General features: G+C 35.8%; 2 protein-coding genes across 3 annotated transcripts; one reads left to right on the forward strand and one right to left on the reverse strand.

Annotated features, from left to right (window-relative positions):
* Positions 1-529: 529 nt before the first annotated feature.
* LOC125818115 (pentatricopeptide repeat-containing protein At2g27610) lies at positions 530-3,608 on the reverse strand. Its single transcript, XM_049497643.1, has one exon. It carries the CDS (start codon positions 3,599-3,601, stop codon positions 986-988), a length of 2,616 nt encoding a protein of 871 aa, XP_049353600.1. The 5' UTR covers positions 3,602-3,608; the 3' UTR covers positions 530-985.
* A 1,679-nt stretch (positions 3,609-5,287) lies between these two features.
* Positions 5,288-14,595, forward strand: LOC125818113 (protein HIRA). Of its 2 annotated transcripts, XM_049497638.1 has the most exons (10): positions 5,288-5,629; positions 6,537-6,812; positions 7,223-7,474; positions 7,554-7,951; positions 8,070-9,084; positions 10,078-10,279; positions 10,588-10,828; positions 11,139-11,261; positions 12,170-12,287; positions 13,768-14,595. In XM_049497638.1, exons 1-10 carry the CDS (start codon positions 5,522-5,524, stop codon positions 14,257-14,259), a joined length of 3,225 nt encoding a protein of 1,074 aa, XP_049353595.1. In that variant the 5' UTR covers positions 5,288-5,521; the 3' UTR covers positions 14,260-14,595. The 2 variants fall into 2 exon arrangements, with proteins under 2 accessions (XP_049353595.1, XP_049353596.1); XM_049497639.1 differs by lacking the exon at positions 5,288-5,629 and having other exon boundaries at positions 6,610-6,812; positions 7,220-7,474.
* Positions 14,596-17,890: the final 3,295 nt, after the last annotated feature.

The raw sequence follows: 17,890 nt of genomic DNA on the forward strand, positions 1-17,890 counted from the left end.
CTTGGCGAATATGTGCTAGGCATCTGCTATTCCAGTTTCTTTTTCCTAGTCTTTGCAGCTACTTCCTCATCATCAATTGAGTCTGCAGGTTCATGTTACCAATCCCTACAACATAAGAAGAAAACAGTGAGGAATTCATCATTTTTTATGAAATATGAGGAAAAACCTGAGATGTTTCAACTCATTGAGTCGATATAGAATCGACTCATCAGTTGGATAAACTTCAGTAATGTAGCAATGCATAAACACAGTTAATGGTTCTACCCTGTATCTGAATATAGATTTTCTGGAAGAGGTTATTATGGGGTAGCAGGGAATCTCCGAAGTGTCAGCTGTTGTCAAAAGGCGTTACTGAATGGTCCTTCCTGGACTCCGAACATTTCCACATCCTTCATGAGTTTGACATGCTCAAGGTTAGGTTCAAATGAAAACATAATCAGAAAGAGCTGCTTGTTGGTCATCATCGTTGTTGCAAGATCACCTTTCCTACCGAATACAGCATTACGAGCAGCAAGACCAGAAAAACCATGTTGAACAAAATACCAGAAGACATACTTTGAGTCTTGGTAATTGACAAGAGGCTCTGACTCTCTTTATCTTCAGGAAAAAACTAAACCTCCACTCAAATTAATTCTTCTGAGTTTCTGATTGTTTTCTGTAAGGCAGATCGTGATCTGTCAACTGCTCTTAAAAATCAGCCAAAATGACAGCATTTCTATCCCTCAGTCCATAAATAAAATAACTTGAATCGGCAGATATGTGAAGTTGGAAAATTCTCTGTTTCTTCCTCTAGACTGTGCACTATCAAAGTTTGAATCCATGAACAAAACAACCATTAGAAATAGTATTATCTGGAGGCTGATAATTGATGCAACTTCGGGTATAGGCCTGTAAGCTAAAGCTCCATTAGCTAATGGTGCCTTTGCTTATACAGGAACCAACTGTGATATGCTGCTATCTCTTCGTCTATTCGAAGAGCTTGAATTCACCAATAATCACCGCAAGAACATAAACCTCCTTTAAAGTGATGGAATCTATTTGAATCCCTGACGACTATTTGCCTTCCTTCTATCTTTGATATTAATTTAATAACAGTGTGACAGTCGCCACAAACTCTGAGATTCTTCACAATCTGAATGGGAATTCCTGGAGGCGTGGCAATCAATCCAAAAGCAATAGCTAACCTTTCACTGTGCCGAGAAAGAATGGCTTCTTTATGTTCATCTTCCACATCATGAAGAACATAATTTGTATCCGGTTGATATCCTGCATCCTTCAATCGGCCACGTAACTCTTCCAGTTTCATGTATATACTGTCAGATAGGGGATGCGAAACATCACCTGCCATGAATGAGTAGGTCTTATTCTTAACCTCAATCCAGCTATACCCAATCTCTTTTTTAACTTTTCTCACATCCATTAGTTTCCTTACTTTCGCTCTTTCTTGCCAATCTCCCGTTGCAGCATAGAGATTGGATAGAAGGACATATGCAGCTGAGTCCTGAGGCTGAAGAGAAATGAGATTCTCGGCCGCCAGTTTCCCCATCTCTACATTGCGATGAACTCGACTTGCTGCCAGAAGAGTACGCCACACAATTGCACCAGCAGGAAATGGCATTTTATTGATAAGAGCCATGGCTTTATCCAGCATTCCAGCTCGGCTATACAAGTCTACCATGCAAGAGTATATCTCCATTTTTGGTGAAATATGAAAGCCGTTTACCATCATCTCAAAATATTTTTGACCTTCATTTAGCAGTCCAGCATGAGTACAAGCAGAGATAACTCCAATGAACGTTATATTGTCCATATCCAAATTCCTTTTCCGCATTTCCTCGAATATCTTTAGAGCTTTTCTTCCATAACCATGTTGGGCATATCCTGATATCATTGAATTCCATGAAACTAAGTCTCTTTCTGGTTGTCTCTTGAAAATCTCATTTGCACTTTCTATGTTTCCTCTCTTAGCATACATAGTTACCAATGCACTGCTCACACATAAGGCATTACTGTGACCTGATTTGATCGCGCTACAATGAAATTGTTTTCCTTGCTCCACTGATGCCATGGAAGTAACACACGCATTGATGACACTGGAGAAGGTAAACTCATTTGGCCTGACCCCATCTTTGACTAGTTGCCGGAAGACTCTGACAGCACCTTGAATGTCTCCTTTTTGCGCATAACCAGATAACATAGCAGACCATGCAATAATGTCCTTCTCATCAATCTCTTCAAAAACTTTCACAGCCTCATCAGTATCTCCTGTTTTCACATAGGCGTCTAATAATGCAGTTCCGACGGTAGGTGAGCTCTGGTACTCAGTCTTGATGACTTCTGCATGTACTTGGAACAGCGAAATAGATGGATGAGCTGCAAGAATAGTTGAATAAGTGAAATCGTTTGGCCTTATCCCATCCTTTTTCATTTGGCAAAAGAGATTCGCCGCTTGCTCTTGTCTGTTATTCTGCATATACCCGCCAATCATTGCGGTCCAAGAAACCACATTCCTGAATTTATGCATTATAGAGAATAACTTGAAGGCATCGTCCATCTCTCCACACTTAGTATAAGAGACCATGAGTGCTGTTCTGATATTATTGTCAAAATAGAACCCGTTCTTCATAACTCGACCATGAAGTTGTCTTGCAAAAACCAATTCTTTAAGTTTAGTACATAATTTAACAGCTGTAACATAAATCGATCGTGTCAGTTCCACACCTGCAAGTCTCATCATGTGGAACAACTTAAGTGCTTCGGAATAAAGCCCATTAGTCACCAGACCAGCTATCATACCATTCCAAGATACTTCATTCCTATCTCCCATACCCTCAAATACAGCTGTAGCTTCTCTAACCATCCCAGATTTCAAATACATATTAATCAAAGAATTCCCAACAGATGTTGTCGCCTCAAAACCACACTTGATAACCATACTATGCACTTGAATCCCTTTTTCAACTACAAATTTATCAGCCAAAACTCCAAGAACTGTCGCGAAAGTAAACTCATTAGGTTTAACTCCTCCAACTAACATTACACGAAACACTTCTAACGCTCTATCAACCAACTTATTACACGAATAACCCGAAAGCAACGAAGTCCAAGTCACAACATTCTTGTTATCCTCCATTTCATCAAACATTTTCTGACCATCATCAACATTCTCCATTTTCATATACATGTCAACAAGTGAAGTCCCAACACTAACATTGTCAAAGTAACCAGATTTAACACAAAGAGTATGCACTTGTTTACCAAAAAACAAATCAAACAGACAAGCAGAGACCTTTAATATACAAGAAAGACTCAACCCATCAATCGAAAATCCATTACGATGAATACCCACAAACAGATTCAGAGCTTCTACATTGAAACTATTCCGGGAGTACTCAAATAGCAAGTGATTGTTCAAAGAAACTTTCTGAGACTTTTCATCAAACACTTGGTGTGCAGGGAGATAATTTGAAGATTCAAAAGACTTGGTTTGAGCTTCTTCTTCGAAATCAATGGCGAATGAATGAGAACAACAATGGGTGTTCAATGGATTCTTGAAATGCAGCAAAGGCCTTACTTTTTCCAAACACGGCCTTAGAATCATTGCCAGTTCGTTTGCCTTTACAGTTGGAACAGTTGGAAACTGAAATTTAAGTAGCAGTAGTACTAATATTTTTTTTAAAATATAATTTTTTGTGTCCGCTTATTAAAGTTTGACTAAATTTTGATTTTCAAAAAACTTACATTGAAGCCCTGACTAAATTCGAATCACGCACTGCATGACCAATTTGAGGTAGCGCTCTCAATAAGATTTTTTCCATATCTAAAATTCGAACTCGAAACCTTTTATTAAGGGTGAAACAATTCTACCACTATCTTGATAGGATTGGACATTTGGTATTTCGGTTCGATTTATGTTATTTCGGTTCGGTTTTGTTAGTTGAGTTTTTTGTTATGGACTGCTTAGTGTGCCTTTTAAAATTTTGTAATTTTTTTATTTACTTTGTTTATATTTATTTCCTTTTGCTTATTAATCTTGGTGATTTTCAAAAATCTTACATTGAGTAATAAAACCTCCCTAATAAAGCACCATCACTTTATATATGCAGTGACTTTTTTTGTTTAATTTCAATGTCATATTGATATATTGAATGTTATAGAATTTAAAGGGTATTTCGATTTATTAACATGTATTTAATTTAAAATTACTAGATTGTTTTTTTTAAAATTACATGTTAATTCAAATATATTAAAGTAAAAATCTTACTAATTAATATAGACGGGATCATGAAATATTATTACTTTGTAGAGGTATTATTTAATCAATAAATTAATATTTATTAATTTAAAGAGTGTTTTGAGATTCAATGAAGATTAATTTTGAGTTTTGATTACATCAAAATTATTGTACCTTACTAATTTATGTATTATTTTATTGAATTCACATATAAAAATAATAATTTATCATATATAAAGTACAATGAATACATCAAAATCATTGTATATTACTAAATTATATATCATATTATTGAATTATATAAAAAGTATATTGTATGTGTATGATTCATTGTAATATATATTTTTATTAAATAATTCATTGTAAAATAAATTCAAGAATTCAATTATTCATTGATTTTTAATGATCAAATATTATTCATTGTATCTTTACTAAAAACATTCTATATATAACGGTGAGAGAATAAACTATATAGAAAATTCCTTAAAATCATATCAAAAAATAACTTCTCATTTAAAAAATATCATAAATATTATCTTAGAAAATTATTAATTTACCAAATATCAACAAATAATATTATAGAAGTATTCCTATACGTAAACTGACTCGAACATCATCATAATTAAAAAAAAAAATTGTCCCATAACTTTATGTTCACAATACCGCTACTTAAACATTACAAATCTTACATGTTTAACAAAAAAAAAACATTACTTTATGTGTGCCTCTTTGTCTTCTCTCAATTTTATTTTACCCTACAAAAATACCTGGTACACAACACTTCACTTCTTTTCTCTTCTGTTTTTTTTTTTTTTTGTGTCACAAAACTTGAATAGATTCCCCTTTGTTATATTCTTCTACTTTTTTTTCACTCTTTAATCTTTTTATTAGCTTTGACAGTTAGCAAAACCATTAAATTTTGCATTAAATCTTTCTTTTTTCTTGATAAAACTTCAACCCCACTTCACCATTTACTTTCAAAATCTAGGGTTTTTTTTTTTTGAAACTGAATAAATCAAGATTATTTTTTTTCTCCAAATTTTACTCCTTTTTGGGTCTTTTCCCTTTTTTTGGTTTTTCTCAACTAGGGTTTTATCTCTTTACTTTCTTTTTTTTCTTGTGGGGGTAATTTTTTTTGTTGTGTTTGATTTTGGGGTTTTTTATTTTTTAGTGGTTGGTATGTTAATTTTGAAGTTGTGGGGTTTTTGTGTTTTGGGTTTAGAGTGAAAAAGGTGGAGTCTTTGGGGTTTAGCAGCAAAGAAATCAAGAATTTCAGAATTGTGAAAGATGATTGCTGAGAAACCTACTTGGATTAGACATGAGAGTATGCAGATTTTCTCCATTGATATTCAGCCAGGTGGCCTTAGGTTTGCCACTGGTGGTGGTGATCATAAGGTAACTGCTTTGTCATTGTTTTTTGTTTGCCTTTATTAACTTTTTAGCTATTCATAGGTTGGTGTAGGGAAAATTTAGTTAAATATTTTGGGAGCTGTGAACTAATAGTTTTAACTAGTTGATGAACATGGTTTCTGTTACTATCTACTGTCTAGTGTACTTCGATTATCGCACTTCTATGGTTCATTTATTGTTCCTTTTAAAAGAGGGCGCTTTATCATGCTTTCTATAGTATTTTTCCATGAGCACTTCACTTCAGTTATTTCTTTTGTTCTGCTTTGATATGCTTTTCCATGAGCTGAGGATCTATCTGAAACAACCTCTCTACCTCCCAAGGCAGGGGTAAGGTCTGCGTACAGTCTACCCTCGCTAGACCCCACTTGTGGGATTACACTGTGTGGTATGTTGTTGTTGTTGTTGATGGACATTTCTAGTTGTTCGTGGATTTTGGAACCTGAACAATTGAAGTTGGTTATGAATTCAATTAGTTCATGATTTAGTGGAGCACTAACAAATTGTTGTTTCTTTGGAAGCTGTAAGGTTATTTTGGTTTTTTTTAATAGTGAAATGAAGATTGAGAGTATGCTATATCTGTGTGATCAAGATTCTCAAGTGGTGGGAGTTTAAAGTATGTTTGTCCTTGTAAGAAATGCCATTTCATTAAAGATTTTTGGATTAGTTTTCTTACAGGGAAAATGTGCAAATTAGTTAAATATCTAGCTTTTGGTATCACTTCTGATCCTCTGTGAAGGCATTTTTTGCTTCTGTATGGTTTATTTTCTCAACTTAGTTTTGCTTGTTAGAGTGAGAAGATTCTATCTTGATACTCATATATGTTTTCTGCATTACTGCAGTATACTGTTATTAACAAAGTACTTTGCATTATGTGCATTTAACGTGTCTTCAGGTTCGGATATGGAACATGAAATGTGTGGGTAAGGACTTGGAAGCAGATGAATCTACACCAAAACTTCTTGCCACACTACGTGATCATTTTGGGTCAGTTAACTGTGTTAGATGGGCAAAACATGGTCGGTATGTTGCTTCTGGATCCGATGACCAGGTGATTCAAGTCCATGAGAGGAAACCTGGCTCGGGAACCACAGAGTTTGGCAGTGGAGAGCCTCCTGATGTAGAGAACTGGAAAGTTACCATGACATTGAGAGGACACACTGCGGATGTGGTAATGAGACTGATCTTTTAGCTTCTAAATAGCTAATTTGCTTGCCATGCAAATGATTTCTTTTTTGATAACCGTGGTGTCTGGCCGTGCATGCATGCATCTTGACTATTTCCACACAATTCCCGCCACCTCCTAAACACCTAGTGTTTGGATTTGAACCTCATCATGGTGCTGAACCTACTTCATTGACCACTTGGCCACACCCTTGGGTGTTAAAATCATATTAGTTTTTGACAAACCTCTTTCTTTATCTCCTATCCTTTGGCTCTGATTGTGAGTAAAATCTGAGAACTTTGTCATTCAGTGGACCTTGAAATCATTTGAATTCATATATGCTTCTGAATAGATGCCTATATGGTCCAACCATGTACTTTCTAACCAATAGGTTGCTCTTTCCATGTTTAAAGTAGGTGGATCTAAATTGGTCTCCAGACGACTCGACATTGGCTAGTGGTAGTATGGACAACACCATCCATATCTGGAATATGAGCAATGGTATATGCTCTGCTGTTCTGAGGGGTCACTCTAGTCTTGTTAAAGGTGTCACCTGGGATCCAATTGGTTCATTTATAGCTAGTCAATCAGATGATAAGACTGTCATCATTTGGCGAACAAGTGACTGGAGCCTTGCTCATAGAACGGAAGGTCACTGGGCAAAATCTGTGAGTTTCCTATACTCTTAAATTTTATTTTATTTTCCTTACTGAAACCTATATCCTAACAATTGTGTCTTTTTTTCAGCTTGGGTCGACCTTCTTTAGGCGGCTTGGATGGTCACCCTGTGGACACTATATAACTACTACTCATGGTTTTCAAAAGCCTAGGCATTCTGCTCCTGTTCTGGAGAGAGGGGAATGGTCTGCCACCTTTGACTTCTTAGGACACAATGCTCCTATTATTGTCGTTAAGTTCAATCATTCTATGTTTCGGAGGAATTCAGCTAATGCTCAGGAAGTGAAAAATGCTTCTCTTGGATGGTCAAATGGTTCTTCAAAAAGTGGAGGAAAAGAGTCCCAACCCTACAATGTTATTGCTATAGGAAGTCAAGATCGCACCATAACTGTGTGGACTACAGCGAGTCCACGTCCTCTTTTTGTTGCCAAGCATTTCTTTGCTCAAAGTGTTGTGGATTTATCATGGCAAGTTAGCTCATAGCATCATAAATGTTGGTCTTTTCACAACAGTAAAGACATTTTCCATCTTGAATTGTCTTTGTTCTTTTTGGCTTTCTTTCAGGATATAATTTTCTCTGTGCAGGAGCCCTGATGGATATTCACTGTTTGCATGTTCTTTGGATGGAAGTGTAGCCACTTTCCATTTTGATGAGAAAGAACTAGGTCATCAGCTTTCTGATGCTGAATTAGAGGAGTTGAAGAGAAGCCGCTATGGTGATGTTAGAGGTCGACAAGCAAATTTAGCTGAAAGTCCAGCACAACTATTGCTTGAAGCAACAGCTGCAAAGCAAACTTCAAGCAAAAAACTAACTACGGATCTTCCACAAGTTCAAGCAACGTCAAAATCTTCTGTTGATTTGGGTAGTGTGGTGATTGTTCCCAAACCAAAATCTGATAATGGGAAAAAGACTGAAGGAGTTAACAGTGATAGTTTAGCTAAACCCGCAGCTTCTACACGCTTGTCAAGTCCCGTGAAGCAAAGAGAGTACAGAAGGCCTGATGGTCGAAAGAGGATAATTCCAGAATCAGTTGGTTTTCCTATCCCGCAGGAGAACACCTCTGGAATTGCTCAATCTCCTGTCGTTGAATTTCCTAATATGACAGTGGAGCAGAGGAAAGATGAGAATGGTATGGTACTGTCTGATGCAAGTGTTAGAGAAGTATTTGCAAGGAAAACAGTTAGTGTCAGTGCTGATCAAAGGGAGCGCTCAGGTGTAACTGCTAGAGGTACCATCAGTGATAGCCTCATCATTGAGAAGGTTCCACCTTCTGCAGGCAAGGATGGAAGTATCAGCATTGAACAGATGGGAATTGTCAAAGATCCATCTCATTTGGGTACTGGTGGTACACTTTTAATCAGGGTTTTTGATAATAAAGAAGGGGTGGACACTGGTCCAATTTGCTTAGAGGCTCAACCCAGAGAACAAGCTGACAATGATGTTTTGGGGACAGGAAATTCATTTGTAATGAAAGAAACTGAGATCCTTTGTTCCAGAGGCGCTCAAACTCTCTGGTCTGACCGGATTACTGGAAAAGTTACTGTTTTGGCTGGAAATGCCAACTTTTGGGCTGTGGGATGTGAAGATGGCTGCATTCAGGTGAGTTTCAAAAAGCTTGAACAAACACATTATATTGTTTTCGGCACGATTGATTCTATCCTTTAGACAAGTATCTTAGATGTTGATTGGTGGAATGAATCTGTTTCTTTTATTTCTACTCGTTTTGTGGTTATCTTCTGCTTTTTTATGTTGACTTTGTAGGGACTACACAATAAATGACTGGACATGCAAAATGAGCATGTATAGATTTAATTTTTCCCTTTTCTTTCCAAGACTACCAAACATGAGAATTCTCCCCTCTTCGCCAAGACAAGAGGTAAACTTGGGGAGATTAAATTGACCTTCATAACACTTTGGACTTGATGATGGCTCCTCTTATCGAGCCCTTTCCTTTCTGACCTTTCAAAATTTATTTTCCCCATTTCTGTCAATTCTCTTCGCCTAATGAACACTCTGGTTTCTTGCCTTTGTGCTTTTCTTTTTCTCCCTTATCCCTGGGTGTTGTGCATGTTAATTGATCTGTACATGCCTGAGTACTGTGATTCACATTTTTTAACCTAAAATGCTGTCATCCAAACCCTTTACCTGCAGTTTTACTGCTTTTGAAGAGAGTGAAACAAATATTACTTCTGTAGTCTTCCCTTCTTTCTTGTTTGTCTGTTGCAAATCATCTCTTTGAGTTTTGTCCTTTTTACATCTATTATCACATTTTACATGAGTTAGGTTCGGTTTTTCCTAATATATACTGCCTCATTTCATTTTATGCGACTCCATTTGACTAAGCACAGATAAGAAAGAAATGAAGACTTTTGAAACTTGTGGTCTTAAACATGCCTAACATTTGTGTAGCTATCAAAGCTTATCATTAACATTTGAAGGCTCAAGGTTGATTTGAGGACAAAAAAAGTCGCATTAAAACATAGATCCCAGTTATTTCTTTGTGCTGCTAAAGATTCTTCTATTTGCTTGCTTACTCCAAATATTCCTCGAATTGTACAATATATTCTTATTCTCATCTTTGCTTGTAAGAAGATTTATACAAAATGTGGACGACGTGCCATGCCGACCATGATGATGGGATCTGCTGCAGTATTTGTTGATTGTGATGAATCTTGGAAGTTTTTGCTTGTCACAAGGAAAGGGTCATTATATCTTTGGGATCTATTCAACCGGAAGTGTCTCCTTCAAGACTCGTTGGCGTCCCTTATGAACTCAGATCCCAAGGCAAATGCAGGTGAGTTATAAAAGTCCCAAGATTTAATTCATGTGTCTTCTGGCTGAGAATTGTGCTCTTCCTTTTTAAGCATTGCCACTGAGAACTGTGTTTTTCCTCTTTTATGCGTTGTCCTCAAGGGGATATTACTTTGCTTACAAGCTGACAGTATTAAGGGTACTGCTGGAAGTAACATTTTCTAGTATTTCGCCGCACAAGAGCTGCAGTCGTTGATTCTTTGTTGATCATTAAATCCAAAATTGAACCAACAAATTGTATTGTCTTAGCTGCATTTCGTATCTTATAACTTTTTCTTGACTTGTTAACAGGCACAATCAAAGTGATAACAGCAAAATTATCAAAATCTGGTTTTCCTCTTGTTGTCCTGGCTACACGGCATGCATACCTCTTTGATATGAGCCTCATGTGCTGGCTGAGGGTTGCAGATGATTGTTTTCCGGCTTCGAATTTTTCAAGCTCCTGGAGTTCGGGCTCATTGCATGGTGGTGAACTAGCGGCACTGCAGGTGGATGTTAAGAAGTTCCTGGCTAGAAGACCTGGCTGGAGCAGGTCAATGTCCATTTTCTTTCATTTTGTTTTGTCTGAACGTATCAGCTGCATATTTTTTTGGTCACAAGCCCACCATTTTCTACTTCTTTGTTCTTAATATCTTATTAGTTCCTCTTAGATTCCTTGCTAGAATTTCCCTAAGAGATGTTGCATGTTTAGTCTGTATCTTATATTAGCATATTGAAATGTTATCAGTTACAGAGTGACTTTTGCTGTTTGAATAACTGTACAGTTGGTATTTGTGTGTAAGTTTCTTGCCTAATTTTGTTTTGGTGGCTCATCGGTCTTACTAAAGTTTGTGCATCTGCAGAGTCACTGATGATGGGGTACAAACACGTGCTCATTTGGAGTCTCAATTGGCATCTGCTCTTGCTTTGAAGTCTCCTAGTGAATATCGTCAATGCCTTTTATCCTATGTTCGGTTTTTAGCAAGGTCTGTTATGTAGTCCTTTGGTGATATGGAATCTTCATTTAATACTCCCTTCGTTTCAGTTTATGTGACACTATTTCCTTTTGTCTGTTCCAAAAAGAATGACACATTTCTATATTTGGAAACATCTAACTATTAACTTCCCATATCCTTAAAGAGAAACTTTTATAGCCATACAAATGTTATGGAATGATTAAGACCACACGTTTCAAAAGTTTTTTCTTTTTTACTTAAAACTTCGCGCCGAGTCAAAACTATCTCACATAAATAGAAACAGTGGAAGTATCCATTTTAATGCATTGGTTAATGTTGGAAACTTCATCTTCAAAGTAAAATGATTGATTAAATTGAGAGTTGCAAATGAATTTTTAGTGCTAGATGGACCTTTGGGTTATGTAAGAAACTTTAAGTTTGTGGAAATTGTTTTGCCTACACATTTGACAAGGGTTGGTTTGGAGAAACCAATAGTTCTAGTTGAAGTGGGTTGAGAACCATGAGGTCTCAGGTTCAAATTCCAGCATAGACAAAAACACTAGGTGATGTTTTCCCATCTGTCCTAGCCTTGGTGGATAGAGTTACCTGGTCTTTGTTGCTGGTGGGAGGTGACGGGTTTTTCTTGAAATTAGTCAAGGTACGCGAAAGCTGCCTTGACATCATGGTGATAATAAAAAAAAAGAAAAAATAGTTCTAAGAATTGAATTTCTTGATTGTGAATGGTGCTATGTTTGTATTTATGAAGTTTCAGGGTTTACTTTGTTATGACATGTATAAAATCCTATCTATATTCATTTATTATTTGTCTAATTCAATTTTACTGTTGGTTTTTTTTTCTGAAGTGTCATGTCAAAGATGAATTTCCACCTTATTTGAATTCTTGAGTATTTTAACATATGATTGCTCTTTAAATGCAGAGAGGCAGATGAATCACGCTTGAGAGAAGTTTGCGAGAACTTTCTTGGGCCTCCCACAGGGATGGCTGAGGCTGCATCCTCTACGTCAAATATACCTGCTTGGGACCCTTGTGTACTTGTAAGGGCTTCTCACACTTCTTTTTTACGTGTATATTTCTTTTGGGGATGAGCCCAACTGCGGCTCAACTCCAACAATATCTGCAAATATCTGTTATTGTCTTTGTAGATGAGTATGACCTTCCATTTTTCTCCATTCTCTCTGACCACTAAGTCCATCACTACAGAGAGAAAAATGGTGATAATTATATTAGCATGTTTTCTTTGAATAATATGAGATTTAGTCAAATTTGTTTTATGATGGTGGTGTCTGGTCCATTGCGCACACCTCGACTATTCCACTGGTACTTGCCACCTGCCCACAGGTACTGGGTAGCGAGATATCTTCAAATATATTTGGACCATGTATTAGAAAAAATAACATCACATTGGAGTTGTGCATGCTATTATTGCTTTCTGCAATGTCCAGCTTCACATCTGACGAACTATGTCAATATTGTTTTGAACCGCTCAAGCTTGAAAATAGGCTACATAAACTAGCGAGAGACTTCCTTGAAACTATGTCAATCTTATTGCAGCTCAATGTAGGAAGTCGGTCACATAAAGACCAACCAGTTTTATTGTTTTAAGTTGACATTTTGTTTTCTTGGCGCCATGTTCATGCAGCATCTTGGCGATGTTTTTATCCGCTGCACACATTCTTTCATCTATTCATGTTTTTGCTCATACTTGCTGGATTTCATTTTCTCAAAGTGAGATTCTAATTAAATCTATCCGTATTCAAAATGAAAGCCAAGTATTTAGAGATTAGTCTCCACGCTCAGTTAAAAAAGAGCAACTTTCACATATAGCAAACACAAAATTTATATTTGTATGCTATAGCAAAGTTTGCATAATTGCGCTCCATAGCAAATATATATATGTATAATTCGCTATACATATACAAAGAAAACAGTTGTATAATTCGCTATACATATACAAAAGAAAGTAGTTGTATACAAAAGATCAATTGTATAATTTGTGTATGTATAAAACAAGAGAGTTAGGCAAAAGAAAACTGGGCAGGAAAATATTTGTATTGTATAATTATAAGTGTATAGGACGAAGATATATGTATTTGCATGTGTATATACAATTTTCTCTCGCTTTATACAAACAGAAACGCAATTTATACATTTCATTTTTGTTTGTATAAGCGAAAGAGGCGAGGGTGGCGAGCGAGATTTGGGAGAGGGGAGAGAGGGGAACGAAAATATATGTATATATACAATTTCCTCTCGCTTTATACAAACACAAACGCATTTTATACAGTTGTGTTTGTATAAAAGCGAGAGAGGCGAGCGAGACTGCCACCAAACGAGAGTGGCGAGCGAGATTCCACCAGGGAGAGTGGCGAAAATAGCAATAGTTTGCTATAGGGTACAATTAAATCAAAGTGTATTTATAACATTTAATTTGAATTAATAGTTTGTTATTATATATAATTTTCCCTTAAAAAAATTGGCTTTCTTATTAAGTTTTTGTTATCCCGACTATTTCAGGGTATGAAAAAACAGAGACTCCTTAGAGAAGAAATACTTCCAGCAATGGCCTCAAATAGAAAAGTACAGCGGCTGCTCAACGAGTTCATGGATCTCCTTTCAGAATATGAGATACCTGACACAAATCTAGAACAGAGCAACATCGCAACGACCACATCAACTGGAATAGATCTTGAACAGACCAATGGTGCAACCACTACAGATAAAATGGAGACTGATCTCCCTATGACTCAAAGAACAGCTCCCAAGACACTAATAACTGATCCGATACCTTCCACAACTGTTAATGACCGAGATGATCCTGCTCCTCCTGCAGTACAATCAACTGATCATGTTGAGCCTTCTACACCATTGAAAGATCCTATGGACTCTGCTCAAGACGGAGCTGATGAAGCTAAATCTGTACCACCTCCAACAGATCAAATGAATTTGGATCCACCTGCATCAGTTGAATCGGAACCATTTCCGTCACCAAATGAGAAGGTTTCTTGATATCTATGTTTTCATATATTAGATGTGATAGGCACCTTAAAGTACTGCTGACACAACAACTGATGCTGTGGACTGTAAAAACGATCTTCCACATGCAGCTTCCAGGCTGAATGTCTGAGTGGATGCACCTCACCTAGAAGGCGGTACCCAAGGTATGTAACATGATAGACTTTTTGTTGTAGTGGAGTTTGATTCTTGTGTGACCCTAGATAACCTTTTCATTTTATCGAGTTTTCTTGTCATTGTTCTGAATATAGTTTTTACGCCGTGTGAAGTAAAAGGTGTATGTACTCTTTCCCCCTAATGAAGACATTGATTGAGATTTTTGAGCATTCATACTCTAATGTTGAACAGCAGTTCTTAGAACTTGCAATAAGTACTTTATTTTGAGCATAACAACAGGATTGCCATTTGATGGTACACATTTGCTTAATGTCGATCTCACAGTTGGTGAAATATGTCTTGTCATCTCTTTAAATGGGCACTTCCTTTTAACTATATTGATGTAACATCAGTGCTGTCAAAGGCATGCTAGCGCATCGCCTCACTTAGCGGGTACTTCAACGTTGTCATCAATTTTCTATGACATACTTTTCCTTGCCAATGAGTGTAATCCTGAAGAAGCAACTAAACAATTATTTCGCTTTATGCTTTTTTTCCCTTTTATTGCAGTCTATATATTTGCTAGTCTTGGACTACACATCCATAGTTGCATTTTCATCTTCATTTGCGCCTTTGTTTATTAAAGCTCACGCTTTATTTGTGCTTAAAGCTCCACTGAATCTTAAGAGTTTTTTTGCTTTTCACCTTTGATAACATTGTACCAATCTCATAATTCTTACAACGGAAAAGGGTCAAAATCGAAATAGCTTAAACATACCCTTAAACTATATTTTCAAAAATATCCTTCCCGTCAAACTATTGGGCCACACCTACCCTTCTAGTTAATCGAAGTATCCATGTGTGTGTTAAATGCCACATGTGCACGCCAAACAGACCCCACCTTCACATAGACGACTACGGAAAAGGGTCAAAATTACCCTTCAACTATTTGAAATAACTTAAATATACCCTTAAAACTATATTTCTGCTCAAAAATGCCCTTTCCGTCTAACTATTAGACCACACTTGCCCTTTTGTTTAATAACAACATCCATGTGTATGCTAAAATGGCACATGGACTCCACATGTACATGACAAACACACCCCACCTCCACATAGACGACTTAAAGCCCTAATTTCACTCTTTTCCCCCTCATTTCATCCTTTCCTTATTTGGCTATATCTATATGAATGTACAACATACATTGACTCAATTCAGTTTCATTTTATTCCGATACTAATATGTTGTACTTTAAAGATCACAAATTAAACAAATTCAAATTAATTCTACTATCTGATCCTTAAATTATCTATTATATTGAATGTTTCTTCAACTTTCTATAAAATCTAAAACTTCCTTAATAATCATTTAGAGCATCTTCTGGATTAGGGACCACAAAAGCTCAAAACTTGAACAAAAATAGTGTAACTGGTAAAAAAATAAATTTTAATTAAGAAATCTATAAAAACTTACTAGGTTTTCGTTGATGTAGTAGCAATCGAAGGTTTCATCCTATCTGTTCGTCAAGTTTTCCTCATTAGCAAAATCGCCGACGTTGATGTGACGGAGCTCGGTCACCACCGCCAGGGAAGCCGCCGTAGTCGTCTTCATGTGCCTGGAGTTCCGGTGATTATAAGTATATTAGGTCTCTTACGGCCGCTACTATTTTGCGCCATGGCGGTGAGTTGAATCAATAAGAAAGCTTCGCTAAGATTGTTTAAACAAAATTAATTTATTAAGAGAAATTAAAATAATAAATTAGTGTTAATTGATTAATTAAAATGAGCTTGTTTATATTATACCTTAGATCATTTCTTTTATTGTATTTGAAATGGTCATCAAATTGCAATTTCTCTACTTCATTCGGTTACGTATACAAGTTTCTGCAAATATTTTTTCTTTTTTTGGTTCAATGTATACTTTTCAGGATGAAATTAGGGGGGAAATAGTGAAATTAGGGCTTTAAGTCATCTATGTGGAGGTGGGGTGTGTTTGGCGTGCACATGTGGAGTCCATGTGGCATTTTAGTACACACATGAATGTTTTTGTTGAACAAAAGGGCAAGTGTGGTCCAATAGTTAGATAGGAAGGGTATTTTTGAGCCTAAATATAGTTTAAGGGTATATTTAAGTTATTTTGAATAGTTTAAGGGTAGTTTTGACCATTTTCCGTAGTCGTCTATGTGGAGGTGGGGTCTGTTTGGCATGCACATGTGGCATCCATGTGGCATTTAACACACACATGGATACTTCTGTTAACTAGAAGGGTAGGTGTGACCTAATAGTTTGACGGGAAGGGTATTTTTGAGCCGAAATATAATTTAAGGATATATTTAAGTTATTTCGAATAGTTTAAGGATAGTTTTGACCCTTTTCTGTTCTAACAAATATGAGTTAGGAATAAAGTTGGTGAAATGTGGTTTCCTTCAACTATATGAATGTACAAAGTGAGAGATATACACATACATACATACACCATGTGGTGTCATTATTATTTTGTCTTTTTAATAAGGCCAAACACATACACAACCTCTCAAACTTGTCCTCATTTTTCATTTTGGCACTCTAACTTAGCCTTGTTCCATTTTAACCCTTAAACTCCATTTTTTCTGTACCATTTAAACACTTATATTAATTTTTATGATTTATTTTTATTTATGTTCTTCAATTGCAATTGCTTATTTTTAAAAAATAGACGTGTGCCTGTTAATTTTTGTAAAAAAATTAAACATTTGCGAACGAACATAAAAAATTTCAAATAATAATATTATTTTTTGATATTTCTCTGTATTTTTGCATGAAAATAAATTGACAAAAGTTCTTTGATTTTGTTTCTTAAACATTCAATTAAATTAAATAACACTACTTATTTATTTTTTCTTATCATCTAGGCTATCTAATTTAACGCAAATACTCACTTTTAATTTTTAATATAATCAATACGAATAAAAAAATCCATCTTCAAAAAGACTCGACTGACTTTGTTAATAACACTACTAAAAAAAAGGCTCTTGTTCATTGCTAATAACACTACTAAACAATGTTAAAACTCGACTGACTTTGTTAGGTTGTCAGTGATTTTAAAGAAAGAAAACCAACACAATTTCGTAGGTTATTTTTCACACAAAAATACGTAACACTCTTAAAAAGAAATTAATATTTTTTAAAAAGAATTATTTTTTGTTAATTTTTAATTTTTTAACTAAAATTAACTGACACATGTCGATTTAAAATAAGAAGTTGCAATTGAAGAATATATATTAAAATAAAGAAATCATAAAAATAGTATTTTGTGTTAAAATGGTACATAAAAAATGGAGTTTAAGGGTTAAAATAGAATAAGGCTAAGATAAAGTGTCAAAATGAAAAATGTGGACAAGTTAGAGGGGTTGTATATATGTTTGGGCTTTTAATAACCGTGGTGTTTGAGTCTTCTTGGGCACACCTCGAAAAATTAAAGCTGTGTACGTGACTTTATAAAATGTGACTGTAACCAACATGAAATTCACAAGTGATCATATCGACCTGC

Source organism: Solanum verrucosum, unplaced genomic scaffold (genome assembly GCF_900185275.1).
Source record: "Solanum verrucosum unplaced genomic scaffold, falcon-dt-bn FXZP01000253.1, whole genome shotgun sequence".
NCBI lineage: Eukaryota > Viridiplantae > Streptophyta > Magnoliopsida > Solanales > Solanaceae > Solanum > Solanum verrucosum.